This window comes from Peromyscus californicus, unplaced genomic scaffold, assembly GCF_007827085.1.
Source record: "Peromyscus californicus insignis strain IS unplaced genomic scaffold, ASM782708v3 Scaffold_3__1_contigs__length_106647218, whole genome shotgun sequence".
Lineage (NCBI taxonomy): Eukaryota > Metazoa > Chordata > Mammalia > Rodentia > Cricetidae > Peromyscus > Peromyscus californicus.
In genome coordinates this window covers 76,610,090-76,623,125 of record NW_026294551.1, presented here as the reverse complement: position 1 = coordinate 76,623,125, position 13,036 = coordinate 76,610,090, and the positions used below count along the sequence as shown (strand labels likewise).

General features: G+C 41.7%; 2 protein-coding genes across 5 annotated transcripts in view; one reads left to right on the top strand and one right to left on the bottom strand.

The window, feature by feature from the left end:
* Nucleotides 1-2,440, bottom strand: part of Itk (IL2 inducible T cell kinase) — a 121,470-nt gene extending 119,030 nt beyond the window's left edge. For both annotated transcript variants that reach the window (XM_052758344.1, XM_052758343.1), the window contains exons 1-2: nt 2,312-2,440; nt 1,636-1,729 (exon numbers count right to left, since the gene is read on the bottom strand). The gene's annotated coding sequence lies outside the window, so the exon portion shown is untranslated. The remainder of the gene's footprint in view (nt 1-1,635; nt 1,730-2,311) is intronic.
* Nucleotides 2,441-2,587: 147 nt separating this feature from the next.
* Med7 (mediator complex subunit 7) lies at nt 2,588-8,927 on the top strand. 3 transcript variants are annotated; one of them, XM_052758348.1, is made up of 2 exons: nt 2,588-2,695; nt 7,898-8,927. In XM_052758348.1, exon 2 carries the CDS (start codon nt 7,915-7,917, stop codon nt 8,614-8,616), a length of 702 nt encoding a protein of 233 aa, XP_052614308.1. In that variant the 5' UTR covers nt 2,588-2,695; nt 7,898-7,914; the 3' UTR covers nt 8,617-8,927. The 3 variants fall into 3 exon arrangements, with proteins under 3 accessions (XP_052614308.1, XP_052614307.1, XP_052614311.1); XM_052758347.1 differs by having other exon boundaries at nt 2,692-2,870; XM_052758351.1 differs by lacking the exon at nt 2,588-2,695 and adding an exon at nt 4,542-7,229.
* Nucleotides 8,928-13,036: the final 4,109 nt, after the last annotated feature.

Genomic DNA, 13,036 nt, shown 5'->3' with positions numbered 1-13,036 from the left:
CAGAATAAGGGAAGGAAAAAGTGGAAGCAAAGAAAACATTTGGGAGGCTATTGCAGAAATCAAGGTAATGAAGAATGACAACAGCTGGGCGGTGGTGTACATGCCTTTAATCCCAGCACTCAGGAGGTAGAGGCAGGCAGATCTCTGTGAGTTTGAGGTCAGCCTGGTCTACCAAGTGAGTTCGAGGACAAGCTTCAAAAGCTACACAGAGAAACCCTGTCTCGAGAAAAAAAAGAAAAAAGAAAAAAGAAAAAAAAGAATGACAACAGTCACAGGAGCTGTAACAATTTCTCATATTTGAAACACACTAAAATAAAACTAATGCAAGAGGCTGGTATGGTGGTTTCGGTGGTGTACTGGAGGAAAAAAGAGGAGCTTTTTGGAAACAGATCCAATACAATTGGGTCAAGCTGTCTGCTAGGGTTTGACGTACAGAGCGGAGGGGGTTCCAGGGTCTTCATGGTATTACCTATGTGCCATCACGTGGATGGCTTCTGAGAAGAAGCTTCACAACTGAGTCCTAGGGTAATCTAAATGATCAAATATGCCAAGTACTGCTGACAGACGAAGTACAGTGAGGACTGGAAATAACATTGGAAGTCTCTGGTGCAGAACATGTTGGTGTCAGGAGAAAAACTTGATTCAGGCATGCTAAAAACGGATGGATTTCTTCAACAAATTATTAATGGAGGGGCAAGATGGGGGGGAATGTAAAGATTACAAGCCAATTAAAAGACATTAGTAGTTTGAAAAGGGTAGCTCTTAATTGGAACCAGAGACAATCTGAATCAAAATATTGATGTGGTAGTTGATTATAAAAAGTGGAAAAATCTTTTTTCTTTCTCTTTCTTTTCCTTCTTTCCTTTCTGAGACAAGTTCTCACACAGCCTAAGCTGGCTTTGAACTATGTAGCTGAAGATAACCTTGAATTTCTGAACTTTGGATCCTTCTGTTTTGACCCCCTAGGTGCTGAGGTTACAGGCATGGGCCATCATGTCTGGCTTATGTAGTGCTGGGGACAGACCCCACAGTTTCATGTATTCTAAGCAATTTCCCTACTAACTGAGCTACATCCCCAGTCCTATTAACTTATCGTTGGGTTATGGGTAATCTTGGTGATTAACTTGATTGCATCTGAAACCAACTAAAACCCAAACTCCTGTGAGGAATTTCTTTAATCAGATTTTCAGAAGCAGGAAGCCTGCATGGCACTTTCTGGCAGCTGCCCAGATAAAAAGGACAAGAAGAAAGGAAACTGTTTTGGTTGCTTGCCCTCACTCTCAATGGCAACTTTATCTATTCTGTTGAATCATTCCTTTGCCAGTATTAGAACCAAATTTCTTTAGGATTCCCACATAGTCTGAAGACCAGCAGCTCTCCAGGTATCCTCCAGGCCTCCAGTGCCAGATGAGAGCTGCTGAGATGTTCCGCCTCTTGGACTTGAGAAGCTGCAGGATTCTCAGCCTTTCAGGCATGAGGCAGCCATTGTTATAATAACTTGAACTGCATCCTGTGAGACACTCTAATAAATCATATGTACATTCATTCTATCAGTTTTGTTCCTTTAATGACCCTGAATATACTTTCAAGAAGATAATGATTCTATGAGTGTATGAAGAAATAAAGAGCTCTTACCTTTTGGAGCTGCACACTGGACTAGAGATGAAATGATGTTCAGCATGTAACTGCTGAAGTTGATGGCGAGTAGACTGCATTTTTACTTTTATGCCTGCAATTTTCCATATATTTAAAGAAAGAAACTGGGAGATTCCTGTTTGTGAAGCAGAGCTGTTTTTATCAGAAGAACATTCTTATCTTTTAATACGCAGTGTGCATCCTTAAGACTCCCATGAATTTGGACATTTGTTAACAATTCTTGTGGGGGAAGAAAACAAACAGACAAAAAACGCCAAAAAAACCAAAACCAAAACCTTAAATGGAAAGTTTTCTTGCTGGGGCTGATGGTGCATTTCTGTACGTTCCTGAGGCTGGGAAGGGACGTGTGAGGCCAGCCTGGGCTACACAGTGAAAAACCCCCTCTCCCTCCATTTAAAAAAATTACATCAAATTAATTTTTTTCACTTGTCAATTTGTGGAAGAACTGTAATAGACATCTTTGAATTCCTAAATGAAAAGTGAATGGAGAGTGGAAACAGAGGTTTAGGATTTTATTCTTAATAAAAACAATTATCTCCATATATTTGCAAATATTTATATACATATATATGTATATCATGGAGTCTAATCTTAATTAAAAAGCATTTTTGATGGTGAGGTAGGCATTGCTGGAATATTTTAATATACTGCTTACCCGTGTTTTCTGACTTTTTCAAACGGCAAGTGGATTCCTTTTTAATTTTAAAAGTGGGGGCGGCCAGGAATGGAATTATTAGATAGCACTTTCTTTTACTGACAAAATGCGCGAAGAGGAATTCTCCCGACCTGACCTAGGAATCCTGGGGGTGGGGGGGGGTGGGGATGGGGGGGGTGGAGATGCCTGAGATAACCCCGGGCGAAGCGGGAGCCGCGGAAGTGCGCAGGCGCACTATCTTTAGGGCGGGAGCAAGACCTGTTATAGGACAGCCTTGGTAGCCAATTAAAGGCCCTCGTCAGGGGCTTCTTCCTGAGAAGGCAACCGGAACTTGTGCTTCCGCTGCGCCGAGGAAAAGTCGCTACCGGAAAAGCAAGAGCTGAGGTGAGCGGGCGGCCGCGGTCGGCGACCGCAGCCTGAGCGTCTCTCTCCGCCCCCGCGGCTGCGTCTCTCCGGGCGTGGAGCGCCGAGGCCCCGCGCGGTGCAGCCTGGGAAACCCGGGCTCGCCTTTCCCGCCCCCGCCCCCGCGTCCCTCGGCGGAGCCGGCCGGAGGCCGAAGGTGAGCCGAGTGCTCCCTCGCCGGGCTTCCCGCGAGCGGGACGGGCGGGACCGGAGGTTGGGAGGCCCGAGGTCTCGTCCCCACGCCGACGGCTTTTAAACTGCCGTGGCCTTAGCCGGGACTGTGCCCCGGCGCCACTGGTAAAATGAGACTAGCCACCTGGGAGCGCGGGGCCGGGGGGAGGCGGGAGAAAACCCCGAGCGGACCCGGGTCTCCCATCTCGCCGGCTTTCGGAGGGCGTCCCCAGTTCCAGGGGACCACGTGAACCAAGTCTCTGAGCTGGCGACGCACCCCCCCCTTATCCCCCCCCCCCCAACCCCCGAAAGCGAGCACTAGAAAGTGCGGGTTTTGCTAGTGTTCGTAAATCACGACCTCCAGCGGCTTTGGAAAGTTCGGTTTAAACCGGTGATGGGCGGATTCCGCCCTGTGGCGGGCTGTTCCCCGGGATGCTTCCGACCAAGTGAAGTATGGGGATTTGTGCTTTGGCGCAAAAGAGACAAAAAGCCCGGAGTGAGAATTCCCGTTGTACCATTTGCCAGCATTTTGATCTACTGCACCCAGTTGTGCACTTTGGGAATTGGCTTCTTGTCTCTAAAATTAAGTTGGGAATAGTTGTGTCGTTATGAAAAGTAAATGGCGGTGTAAAGGACCGTGCGGGTCACTTACTAGAAGCCTTTGGGAAACGGCGGGGTTAGTGTCGGCGTGGGGAAGGGAAGCACAGAGCCTCAATTTCAAAACCCCCCCCCGGATGAAATTTAGGCCCCGTGTCTACTTGGCTGTGGTTGCAAGAGGACATTCGTGTTTTAGGTATATACTGAAATACTTAAGGGAAGAGGAAAGAAAGAGGAAAAAAAAGCAAATAGGGTGAGGGTATGTCCAAACAGTTACAAATCTGAAGAATTTGAAGTGGCTGCCCTCAGATTTAACATACTCCAAGTGTAATACTGATGGTACAGAACTTGCCCTGGTTGATGTTGGAAGGTGGTGTAACTTGAAACTCAGATCTCAGATTAGTGTGAAAAAACACTCAGGAATCTCCTCATAGGATAATACACAGCAGAGGTTATTTTGACCATGTGTGTTGCAGTGTTGGGGTTTATGTTTTAAATTATTTAGAAAGGATATAAAGTGCTAATGTGTTAATAAAACTGTACCATATTCTTAAGATGGGGCTTCCTCCAGAAACCTTCGATAATAATACAATTATGAAATTTAACAATGCTGGGTGTTTTTTTGTTTTTTGTTTTTGTCAAAATGTTTAGAGGTTTGTTTTTTTGTTTTTGTTTTTTTTTTGGTTTTTCGAGACAGGGTAGTTTATAGTTTTTAAGTGTTTGGTTTGGGAAACTAGTGTACAATAGAAAGCAAAAGTGATTGTGATATGAGATTGATAAACACCATTAAGTAGTTTCACTGTGGGAAAGAGTAGTAAATGAGGCATATGACATTTGCATATAAATGTCCTCTTTCCCAGAGTAGGTTCCAATATAGACCTACCAAAAAAAACCAGACATGAAAAATAATGTATCATGTGCCATACAAAAGCAACCCAAATCTAGACCCCTTTCACTTAGTTTTTAGAATATATATTTTGTTCTTTGAGAATTTTATCTCTCTCTCTCTCTCTCTCTCTCTCTCTCTCTCTCTCTCTCTCTCTCTCTCTCTCACACACACACACACACACACACACACACACACACACACAGTGTTTTGATCATACCCACTCCTTCCCCTCTAATACCTTGCAGACCTGAATCACCATATCTCACTCCCAACTTCATATACTTTTAAAATATTTACTAGTTTTTAAAGATAGTATTTTTAGCACAGGCTGACTCAAAACTCATTATGTACCCTAAACTGGCCTTGAACTCACAGCTATCTTGTTTCTCAATCACTAGGATTATATCGTAAACCACTGTACCTACACAGTTTAGGTCCTTTTTCAAAATAGCAAAAAACATCTAAAAATAACAGTAAATAAAGTCCTCTGCCAAACCTGTAGTGGACTCTGCTGACCGATTCCTACTTCCAATATTTTACATTTGTCAGCTTACATAGAACACATGAGTCCTTATCCCTAGCATCCCTCTTTTCTAAACAAGCAGAACAGATGTCCTTACTCGTAATCACGTGACATCTAGCAGACAAGAGTGTCCGTTAACAGAAGAGAAAGACTTGAAGAGATTAAGATTTCCAAGTGACACTGCTCCGTGTTCTCAGAATTTCCTTCATAGAGGAAGTTTGCATACCTCAACTTGGGGTCTGTTTAGATGCTAGAGGTTGTTTCCTGGCTCTCTTTGTGGTCATCTTCATTGCGGTGAACATGATGACTACAGCAGTTAAGTTGGACTCAGGTAAGCAAGCAACAGGCTATCTGATGAAAGCCTGCAGTCCTTTGGGTGAATAGAGAATCAAGAGCTAGGAGACAGCAGGCCATGGGACCAGAGCTGGTATTGTGAAGAGGATGTAGTACCTGAGGAGTCAGTGACTAAGGAGGTTTAAATGGGATGATGTAAGGTGATTCTGCAGTAAAAATGAACTCGCCAGTGTCCACTGTCAGTTACAGAACCTGCCTTCATACTGGAAACCTTTAGAATCGTAACCCTGGTGCTCTCATTAGGGCAGACCTTTCTGGAAGACAGAAGTCTTTGGAATGTAGCTTTCTGCACTTTCCTCTGCCCTGTTCGGTGAGCCTAACTAGGAGTTCTTTCTTGTTACTTTTTCCACAAAGCCATAGCTTTGCTTTTTTTTCGTCTTTCCTTCCTCCTCCTTTGCCAGGATCACTTGTCTCTTTAGGGTGAAATTAGCATACCTGTTGTCTTGACTGGCCAGCAAGTTCTCAATTTTCAAGCCATACTCATCATCAGGATGTGATGGTAGCAGAGTATTTTAATGTTTTTCTCCCTTTGATTATATTGAATGCTTTTGAAACGGTGGCACAGGAATGGTTCAGTAGTTAATACCGGTGTGGAAAAGCAGCTTATAAAGGAAGAAGAAACAAAGTGCCCAATAGAATTTGAGGACTCTGAATCTCAGGTTTTTGAGTTTGAAAGTTCATCTGAAGTGTTTTCAGTTTGGCAGGATCGCAATGTAGACAGCAAGAACTCGCTTCACATGGAAGGAAAAAGCTGTATAACTCATGTAGCTGATAGTGCAAACAACAATTTGGGTTCTGGTGCAGACTCTGTGTCTGAAGAGGTTGTTAGAAATGAAACAGAGGGATGTGGAGAAGAACGGGATGCTGAGATGAAGCCATATATACACAGCCAAGAAGAATGGACAGCTGAATTAAAAAACCAACAACAATTTCCAGAATTTAAAATCCTGAATCATGACATGACACTAGTGGAATTCAGGTGTTTCTGGTACATGGACTGCTCTCACCCAATGTGAGGTTGAACTGTTGACCTTGTGTACATCCTACTTCACAAATGAGTCTGTCAGATATGCTAAGCCTATAGGCTGAAGATGATGCCGCAGCATTGTGGAGAAACCTCAGGTGACTGTCCAGGCAGCTGGCTGTTTCTGTCAACTCACAAATTTTTTGGAAGTTGCTTGCATGCACTTTCTGTTTTTATTTTTGTTAGCTAATATTATTTCCTTCTTGGGTCTCTGAGGGAGTTGAAGATTAGTTAGTTATAGTTGAAGGTTAGTTATAGTTGAAGATTAATTAGGATAGAAAGTGAATTAGATACATTTTGGACTTAACAAAATAGGATAGATAATGAAATTATTTTCTCTGAATTTGTCAAATACAAATGGACTAGACATTGTTTAGATATTCATTACTTGTATATATTGTATATAGTTATTGTACTTTTGTATATAGTTTTTCTTTTGTTAGTTATAACCTTTTTCTTTTCCTTTTTATTAAAATAGAAAAGGGGAAATGTGGTGGTATTTTACTTGTACTGAAATGTGATTTTAATTGTATGTTAATAAATAAAGTTGCCTGGGGGTCAGAGCTATTAGAGCTATAGCAAGTGCGTGGCGGCGGTGGCGCACGCCTTTAAGGACCTGGAGGGCGGTACATACAGGCAGTGACGAGGCAGTCACATGTTTGGGTTTACAACCAATGAGAAGGCAGAATAGCTAGAGTATATGAAGACATACACACAGGAAGTACGCCCCCTTTTTTCGGAGAGCTCTCTTGGCTGAAGAGGATCGTTGAATCAGGAAGGGTGAGGCTCTTAGCTCTGACCTCTTGGCTTTCTTCTCTGAATCGGCTCTGTGTTTCTTATTTAATAAGACCGTTGGTTACATCTACATCAGGAAGCTTGAAGATAATATGGCCTGAATTCACAGTGAACTTCTGAACATCGAAGTTGGTGTTGACCAGGCCGCCCTGGTCATAGGCTGGTAATTTTTTTTTCTTCATCAATGAAGCTTCATGATACAGTGACAAACGTCACAAGAGCCTCCCCTTCCCACACTACCCCTTTATTTTCAGTATAATTTGCCCAGGCCTATCTTTGAGAAATTGACAGGTGTTGGCAGTCTTTCATACTCTGGAAGTTCTTTTTTTCCAATGCCATTACAGTAGTCATGGGTGCCTGCCTTCTGCTGGAATGGTGTGGCCTCTCTGGATGTCTCTGCTACACCAACAACCCTCCTCCTCCCCCAGTGGAGGCAGAGAGTGGTGGCAACAGATTGTAGGCACAAAGCAGAAACAAGACCCTGCACATCTATCTGTAGGATGTTATCTTTTACCTCAGCAGACGCCCATCTGATGTGGGGCTGCCCCAGCTTCCAGTTCCCTCAGGTTTTCTTTATAGACAAAAAAATGTGACTTTTGTTTATTTAACTGCTATTGAAAGCATCAAGGAGATAAAGTATATGTGTGTTAACATAATCCTTAATTAGAAAATAATTGATAGCCATTCCCTTTTGTAAATGTTAATTTTAAAATCTAAAATCATCTTGTTCTGGATCCTGTCCTGTCAGAAGGAAGAGCATGCCCTGAAGTCACTAATGGGGTCGGGGTGGGGTTTTATATTCTGTTCTGAATCTGTGCTCTGTTTCTTTAGGTTCCTGATTGTCTACGATGGGTGAACCACAGCAAGTGAGCGCACTTCCCCCACCTCCAATGCAGTACATCAAGGAATATACAGATGAAAATATTCAAGAAGGCTTAGCTCCCAAGCCTCCCCCTCCAATTAAAGACAGTTACATGATGTTTGGCAACCAGTTCCAATGTGATGATCTTATCATTCGCCCTTTGGAAAGTCAGGGCATTGAACGGCTTCATCCTATGCAATTTGATCACAAGAAAGAACTGAGAAAACTCAATATGTCTATACTGATTAATTTCTTGGACCTTTTAGATATCTTAATAAGGAGCCCTGGGAGTATAAAACGAGAAGAGAAGCTAGAAGATCTTAAGCTGCTTTTCGTGCATGTGCATCATCTTATAAACGAATATCGACCCCACCAAGCAAGAGAGACCTTGAGAGTCATGATGGAGGTCCAGAAACGTCAACGTCTTGAAACAGCTGAGAGGTTTCAGAAACACCTGGAACGAGTAATTGAAATGATTCAAAATTGCTTGGCTTCTTTGCCTGATGATTTGCCCCATTCGGAAGCAGGGATGAGAGTTAAAACTGAGCCAATGGACACTGATGATAACAGCAATTGTACTGGACAGAATGAACAACAAAGAGAAAACTCAGGTCACAGGAGGGACCAGATTATAGAAAAAGATGCTGCCTTATGTGTCCTAGTTGATGAAATGAATGAAAGACCGTAAAGAGTATTTCTTTTTTTCTTTTAGTGAGTAGCATCATATATTAGTTTATTTTCTCTTGGGCCGTCTTAAGAGGTATAACTAAAAATATAAAGGGACTTTTTTCAATTGAAATGCTGTACGTGGCAATTTAACAGTAAGCATAGGCAAAGTATATTTGAGTAATGACCATGAAAAAGCAGAATGTTTGCTATTGTATGGGATAGTCCTATTTTTGGAGTTGGAATAAAGATTTGAAGTAATATTGAACTGTTATTCTTGGGGAAAAAAGTTATTTGCTTTAAGACTAATAAAGGCCATCAAACTAAACTGTACATGTGAAATTTTAAAATGTTTAGACTTATTCCAAAACAACACAGGAACTTTATTTTCCTGATGACTGTTCCTGAACACTCAATATCACAGCTCTTTTCCTCCTTATCTTTCATAGAATATTTGTTAGGGGCTCTCCCTCCCCCAAGTCAGGTAATCAGTCTTTGGTGACTAAGTTTATTCATTCATTTTAGTCATTAAGGTATCTATGTGCTAACTATACATTTCTTTTGTTTTTAACTCCCCACCCCCATCTGTCTTTGTGACTGTGAGTGCAGTATCTGCAGAGGCTAAAGGGCTGTTGGCTTCTCTGGAGCTGGAGTGAAGGCGCTTGTAAGCCATTTCTGTGGGTGCTGAAAAGCGAACAGGTCCTGTACAAAAGCAGTACATACTTTGAACCACTGAGCCAACTGTCCAGCCCCTACATTACTCCTTTAGAGCTGATCTCAGCTTAGTCTTAAATCTAGAAGCTTACAGAAAAAAGGTTTAGTAACAGAAACTGCTAAATGTTTACCAAATAGTCTTGTTTTCTTTTGAGATATGTTGCTGAGATGTAGCTGGCCAGCCATGTACCACATTTCCCCAAACAGTGCCATGCAGCTTGTGAGGCCATGTGTCTATGTTCTACTTAAGATGGCAAAAGTTAAGTTTGAGTCTTTGCTTTGAATGACAGTGAGGGGTAGGTCTTTCATCAGCTCTATTTCTTAGCTAATTTGATTTTATGTGAACAAGAGAATTCTTTGGAGAACTGATTTTTATTTTTGCACTCTCTTCTAACTCTTCCCTCTTGAACCAAGGTCTTAAAAGGTAGCTTTGTTATCAAAGGCTGCCTGCCTGTTACTCTCTTAATGTAGGCTAGTGATTTTCAAAATCTAACTGGATCTGTAACATAACTTCTCTTGGGGACCTATTAGAAATTCGAAGTTTCTCATGCCATACCTGAACCAAAAACTCTTGAAATATGAACAAGATGTGATTCTGACATAACCTCAAATTAAAACACATCCATAGATATAATACATTTGGTTTTCCAGGTAACCACTTAAAATTTCTCTCTCGGCCTCTGGTTTGAGCAAAAATATTCTGTCAAGGTTGTATTAGCCCTGGAGCTGGCAGAGCTCAATTTAAAATGGTTATGGTCCAATGCTATGAGAAATGTACATTTTTTGCCTTTATATGAATATACCTCAAGTAGATACTGCTATTGAGCAGCTGTTCTCAGTCTCAACCTTTTTTTTTTTTTCTGGTATGTGTTTGGTAAGATTGTATCTTAGTCACTTAGCCTTTGTAGCACCCTAGAAGGGTCTTGCTTCCAACATAGCCTTGGAAGCTCAGAACACCTTGCCCACATTATCTTTTGCAAACACATATGTTTGTAGCACTGTTCTGATGACAAAGTTATCCACAACTCAACCCATTTTCACTCATATTAAGATGAAGAAGTAGAGGTTCAGAGAGCTTGACTTAACCAAGGTCATACAACTAATATGTGACAAAATCATGATCAGGTTAGAAAATAGGTATTTCATGCCGGGTGGTGGTGGCACACTGTCTTGGGTTTTCTATTGCTATGAAGAGACACCATGACCAGGCAACTTAAAAATGAAAACATTTAATTGGGGTGGTTCACTTACAGTTCAGAGGTTCAGTCCATTATCATAGTGGGACATGACATGCAGGCAGACATGGTGCTGGAGAAGTAGCTGAGAGTCCTACATCTTGCAAGCAATAGGAGTGATCTGAGACACTGGGCAGTATCCTGAGCTTAGGAAACCTCAAAGTGCCCCCTTGCAGTGACACACTTAAACCAACAAGGCCATATGCACTCCAACAAAGCCAGACCTCCTAATAGTGCCACTCCCTATGAGATTATGGGGGCCAATTAACATTCAAACTACCACCTGCACACCTTTAATCCCATCACTCAGGAGGCAGAGGCAGGGGGATCTCTGAGTCTGAGGCCAGCCTGGTACTACCAGGGCAGCCAGGGCTGTTACAAAGAGAAACCTTGTCTTAGAAAACAAAACAAAAAAGGAAGTAGGTGTTCTGTTTTATAGTCAAAGCTCTGAACTTCATTCTCAGTCCTCTAATCTGTCATAATGTTAAATCATGTATGTCAATAGAGCTATTCCAATTTTTAAACCTGAAATCCCTGCTTGGAAATACCACATGACCCTAGACTAAAGAGGAAGCATTTGTAGATTCAAAGAATAGCTTCTTTTGAACATACTAAGACATGATGTGTTGGTTAGGACATCTGTATCTTGAGAAGATGTTGGTGTTTGTATTTAAAAACCCTTCTTGGTAGATAGTGTTCTTAAGACTCATGAAAATTGAAGCTTAAAGTTTATGGTTTGCTTGGGTTGGAATCTATGTGGGGTAAGAAATTGGCAAAGTGGTTTTGTACTGTTCTTTTTACTGCTTCCTTGTTTTCTCCACGTGGTGGCAAACTTTTACTGTAAATCCAGTTTCTAGGCATTGAGGACCATACAATTTCTGTTTCATATACTTGGGTGCTATAGCTTGACAGCAGTCAGACAATAGGTAAATGAAAACACTATGTTCTAATCCAACTTTTATATATGAACAGTAGGAATAAAATACAGATAGTAAAATTTGAATTTCATTTATTCAAGCATTTCATGAAGTATTTTGAGTTTTTGAACCACTTAAACATAAAAGTCTACACTGAGCTGGGGAGGGGGGTTTAAAGTCGGACAGTAGATTCGATTTGGCTAGTGGGCCACAGGGCTTATTTTAAATCCCAAAGTGTTATCACGGAGATACTAATGTAGGGGCAGTAGGATGACTCAGTTCATAAAGGTGCTTGCACAGAATTCTTGTAGAGGGAAAGAATGGGCTCCGAAAGTTGTCCTGTGACTTTTACATACATCACACACACTGATAATAGTAATAAATATACTACAGAAATAAGAATCAAAAAAAAAAAGTTAGGTGATAGTGGTAGATACCTTTAATCCCAGCACTCAGAGGGGAGGTAGAGGCAGGCAAATCTCTGAGTTCAAGACCAGCCTGGTCTACAGAGCGAGTTCCAGGCCAGCTAAGGCTACACGGAGAAACCCTGTCTTGGAAAACAACAACCAAAAAAAAAAAAAAAAAAAAGACAAAATCTTTATATCTACAGTGTAATATACAGTAGTACTTAGAAAACTTTGGATGTCAGCTAATATCCTTCCCACACTTTCTTTTTAAAAGTTTTACTTCGTTTATTTTTTGGTATTTTGAGACAGGGTCTTCCTGTGTAGCCCTGGCTGGCCTGGAACACATGGTAGACAAGACTGGCCTCAACCTTTCAGTGATCCTGCTGCTTCAGCCTCCTGAGTGTTTGCCTTCCAGGCAGATGTCACCACACTCAACTTCTGTTTATGTTTTTCATTTGCAAGTGCTTGGATATATTTATGGGGGAGAATATACTTCCACGCAAGTATAATTTCTCTATTGTTTGTTTTCTTCAAATTAAAGATTTAAGAACTAGCTTCAGACTGTAATGTGATGATTCTACCAATAAGTGGCAGTCTTACTTAAGTGTAAGGCCAGTCTCAGTGAGGGCCAAAATGAAACCTAGAGGCACAGCTTATGAACTGCTGCTCACTTATTCAGAACTGAATTCAGTCTTTACACATCTTGTTGATATCTGTTGACTCAGGATGACTCTTGAAACACACCCATCCTGCAGCTGGAGTAGTAGCTAACACCTGAGACCTCAGATGTGGAGGGTGAAGTGTGTAAGAGGGTGCATTTCCAGACTAAGGTGGCCTGCCTTGCAAGACATTACCTCAAAAAACAAAGTATAGCACACAAAAACAACTCTGAGTTTTAGAATTTGGGCCCTACTACTTGTCAGCTGTGTGTCACTGATTTATTTTATTAGTGTCCTTGGAAGCTCATTTTCATTAACCCAGGTAATCACAGTAGTTATCCCAGAGTATAATGCCGACAGTGAAAGACAGCACTCACCCTAATTCCTTTTGAAACCCATTTGACCCCAAGCAGTAACCCAGGCTTCAGGCAAACTTGGCCTGTGTGCAGAGCATTTGATCTGAAAGGGCTTGTGGGTGCTCCAGAGGCTAGATGGGGCTTGTGCATGGGG